Genomic DNA, 2,840 nt, shown 5'->3' with positions numbered 1-2,840 from the left:
CACTGCCCAGCACCCCTCAAAGATGTTGTTGATAAGCCCCTGGCCATGCTGAAAAATACGACCTTTATGGACACATGTAATCTTGAAATGCCATGGGTAGTCATTTCTGACCTTGAGGAGCAGAGAGGCTGCCATAGGGGAGGTGGAATTTGAGTTGAGCTTGAAGAATGAGCAGGATTTTAATAGAATGCATAGAAACATTCTCTGCAGGGGCATACTCTGTGGAAACGCATGGGAGAACAGAGCATGCTAAAACACGCTAGTGTCCGAGTAGCTGGTGTAGCTCAGCACAGGGAGCCAAATACAGTGTGGCCAGTCCCTGGCCCACTCCCTTCACAGGACACAGGCTAAAATCCAGTAATCTGTGAAAAAGGGCTTGATAGAATCCCAAAGCATGATACAGTTTGGCAGTATTATCATAATCCCACCATTGCATGGCATTCTAAATCCACAGCCCACCATGGTGATCATCAGATACCAGCTTAGGACAGTCCCTGACTGAGTCCATGATGCACGTGCTACATCATCTCTTTCAGGCTGGGGTTTCAGTCCAGGAAATACAAAGGGGCTTAGAACGTAGCACTGCTCCATCTCCACTCCGAAAGAAGACCCAAAGTACAGGGCTGCGGTCTCTCCCCCTGGGAATTAGACCCTGCACCAAGACTTAGAGCATCAGGAACAGTGGGAAACACAGCGAATTTGGAACCAAGAAACCTACGTTCAAGTCTCAGGCCTGCAGCTTCCTTGGTATTACTTCAGGCAAATTATTTAGCCCCTCTGAGATGGCCTCATCCATAAAGTAGAGACCCTAACTCTCTCAGTTGATTCCAGAGGGACTGTATGAAAAGTGCTTTACTAAATTACAGAAATGCTGCTCGTTTCTATATAAATGTCTCTTCCTTGGTTGTGCCGTAGGTTCTGGCCTGAAGTGATGGCTGAGGAAAATCATACTCTGCCTGAATTTCTCCTTCTAGGATTCTCTGACCTCAGGGCCCTACAGGGCCCCCTGTTCTGGGTGGTGCTTCTGGTCTACCTGGTCACCTTGCTCGGTAACTCTACAATCATCCTCCTCACACAGGCTAGCCCTGCCCTGCACTCACCCATGTACTACTTCCTGCGTCACCTCTCAGTGGTGGAGCTCCTGTACACCACGGATATTGTGCCCAGGACCCTGGCCAACCTGGCCTCCCCACACCCCCAAGCCATCTCCTTCCAGGGCTGTGTAGCCCAGATGTATGTCTTCATTGTCCTGGGCATTTCAGAGTGCTGCCTGCTCACAACCATGGCCTATGACCGCTACCTTGCCATCTGCCGGCCCCTGCACTATTCCGCCCTCATGAACTGGCGGGCCTGCATGGCCATGGTGGCTGTCTCCTGGCTCATGGGCATCATCACAGCCACCACCCACGCGTCCCTCATCTTCACTCTGCCTTTCCCCAGCCACCCCATCGTCCCGCACTTCCTCTGTGACATCCTGCCGGTACTGAGACTGGCAAGTGCTGGGAAGCACAAGAGTGAAATCTCTGTGGTGACAGCCACCGTGGTCTTCATCATGGTCCCCTTCTCTCTGATCATGGCTTCTTATGCCCGCATCCTGGGGGCCATCCTGGCAACGGCCTCCACCCAGGGCCGCCGCAAGGTCTTCTCCACCTGCTCCTCCCACCTGCTTGTGGTCTTTCTCTTCTTTGGAACAGCCAGCATCACCTACATCCAGCCCCAGGGGGGCTCCTCTGTCACCATGAACCGCATCCTCAGCCTCTTCTACACAGTCATCACACCCATGCTCAACCCCATCATCTATACCCTTCGGAACAAGGAGGTGGCAGGTGCCCTGCGGCACATGGTCAAGAGGCAGGTCTCCTCACCCTGAAGGGACTCAGGGGATGTCTTTTCGCTCACGGACTCCTCCTCCTCCCAGCTTTCAGGTGCTGGAGTTAAACCCCAGCTGAACAGAAACCATGCAGCCCCTCAAAGAAGTAAGGCTTCCTGGCAGAAAATGTTGGAATTAAAACAGAGATAAATCTGTATCTTACCTCCTGTCCCACACCCAAGACTCACCATCAGAGCATGGGTTATTAGGACAAGATAGACTGGAAGGGACTGCTGCTCACAAGGAAGAATATTTATGGGGAAGAGCATCTTCTAGATTGTTCTGGATCCCTGAGCAAGGTGACTGCTGTGTCTATACCAATAGTGAGAAGTCTGTGTCAGTCATGAAGGCAAATGTCTATGAAACGGACACCAACTCAGTGACCTGCCCAGCACCCATGAAGGAGTTTGCCTGGCTCTTTGATCTAGCTTTCTCCCAGAAACACACTGCAGTCTTACGCTCTGGGGCCTTTTAGAAGGAGAGTTATTCCCCCTTTGAAATATTCCAAATAAGGGGCGCCTGGGTGGCTCAGTCGTTAAGCGTCTGCCTTCGGCTCAGGTCATGATCCCGGGGTCCTGGGATCGAGCCCCACATCGGGCTCCCTGCTCAGCGGGAAGCCTGCTTCTCCCTCTCCCACTCCCCCTGCTTGTGTTCCCTCTCTCGCTGTATCTCTCTCTGTCAAATAAATAAAATCTTTAAAAAAAAAAAAAGAAATATTCCAAATAAATATTTAAATATTCTTCCTTGCCTTTCTCCACCCTCGATTTCTGACATCATCCATAACGGGTGATAGGATGTCCAACCTGACAAGAGGATCTCCCTGGATTCCCCGTTACCCTCCCAGTGTGTACCATCAGCTTGATCCCATACCTCCTTCACCAGCGCCTCAGACTGGGTGAAGCCCTCGGGCCATCCTGGAGAGGACCTAGAGAGTAAACATTTAACACTCATTTTGGCCACCTAGCATTTG

General features: G+C 51.4%; 1 protein-coding gene across 1 annotated transcript; it reads left to right on the top strand.

Moving 5' to 3' along the window:
- Positions 1-419: 419 nt before the first annotated feature.
- Positions 420-2,282, top strand: LOC118008438 (olfactory receptor 10P1). The gene has a single exon (XM_035001982.1). It carries the CDS (start codon positions 890-892, stop codon positions 1,868-1,870), a length of 981 nt encoding a protein of 326 aa, XP_034857873.1. The 5' UTR covers positions 420-889; the 3' UTR covers positions 1,871-2,282.
- Positions 2,283-2,840: the final 558 nt, after the last annotated feature.

Source organism: Mirounga leonina, unplaced genomic scaffold, assembly GCF_011800145.1.
Source record: "Mirounga leonina isolate KUSES-001 unplaced genomic scaffold, KU_Mleo_1.0 Mir_126, whole genome shotgun sequence".
Classification (NCBI taxonomy): Eukaryota; Metazoa; Chordata; class Mammalia; order Carnivora; family Phocidae; genus Mirounga; species Mirounga leonina.
The sequence above is the reverse complement of the archived record's forward strand: the minus strand, read 5'-3'. Positions and strand labels throughout refer to the sequence as shown.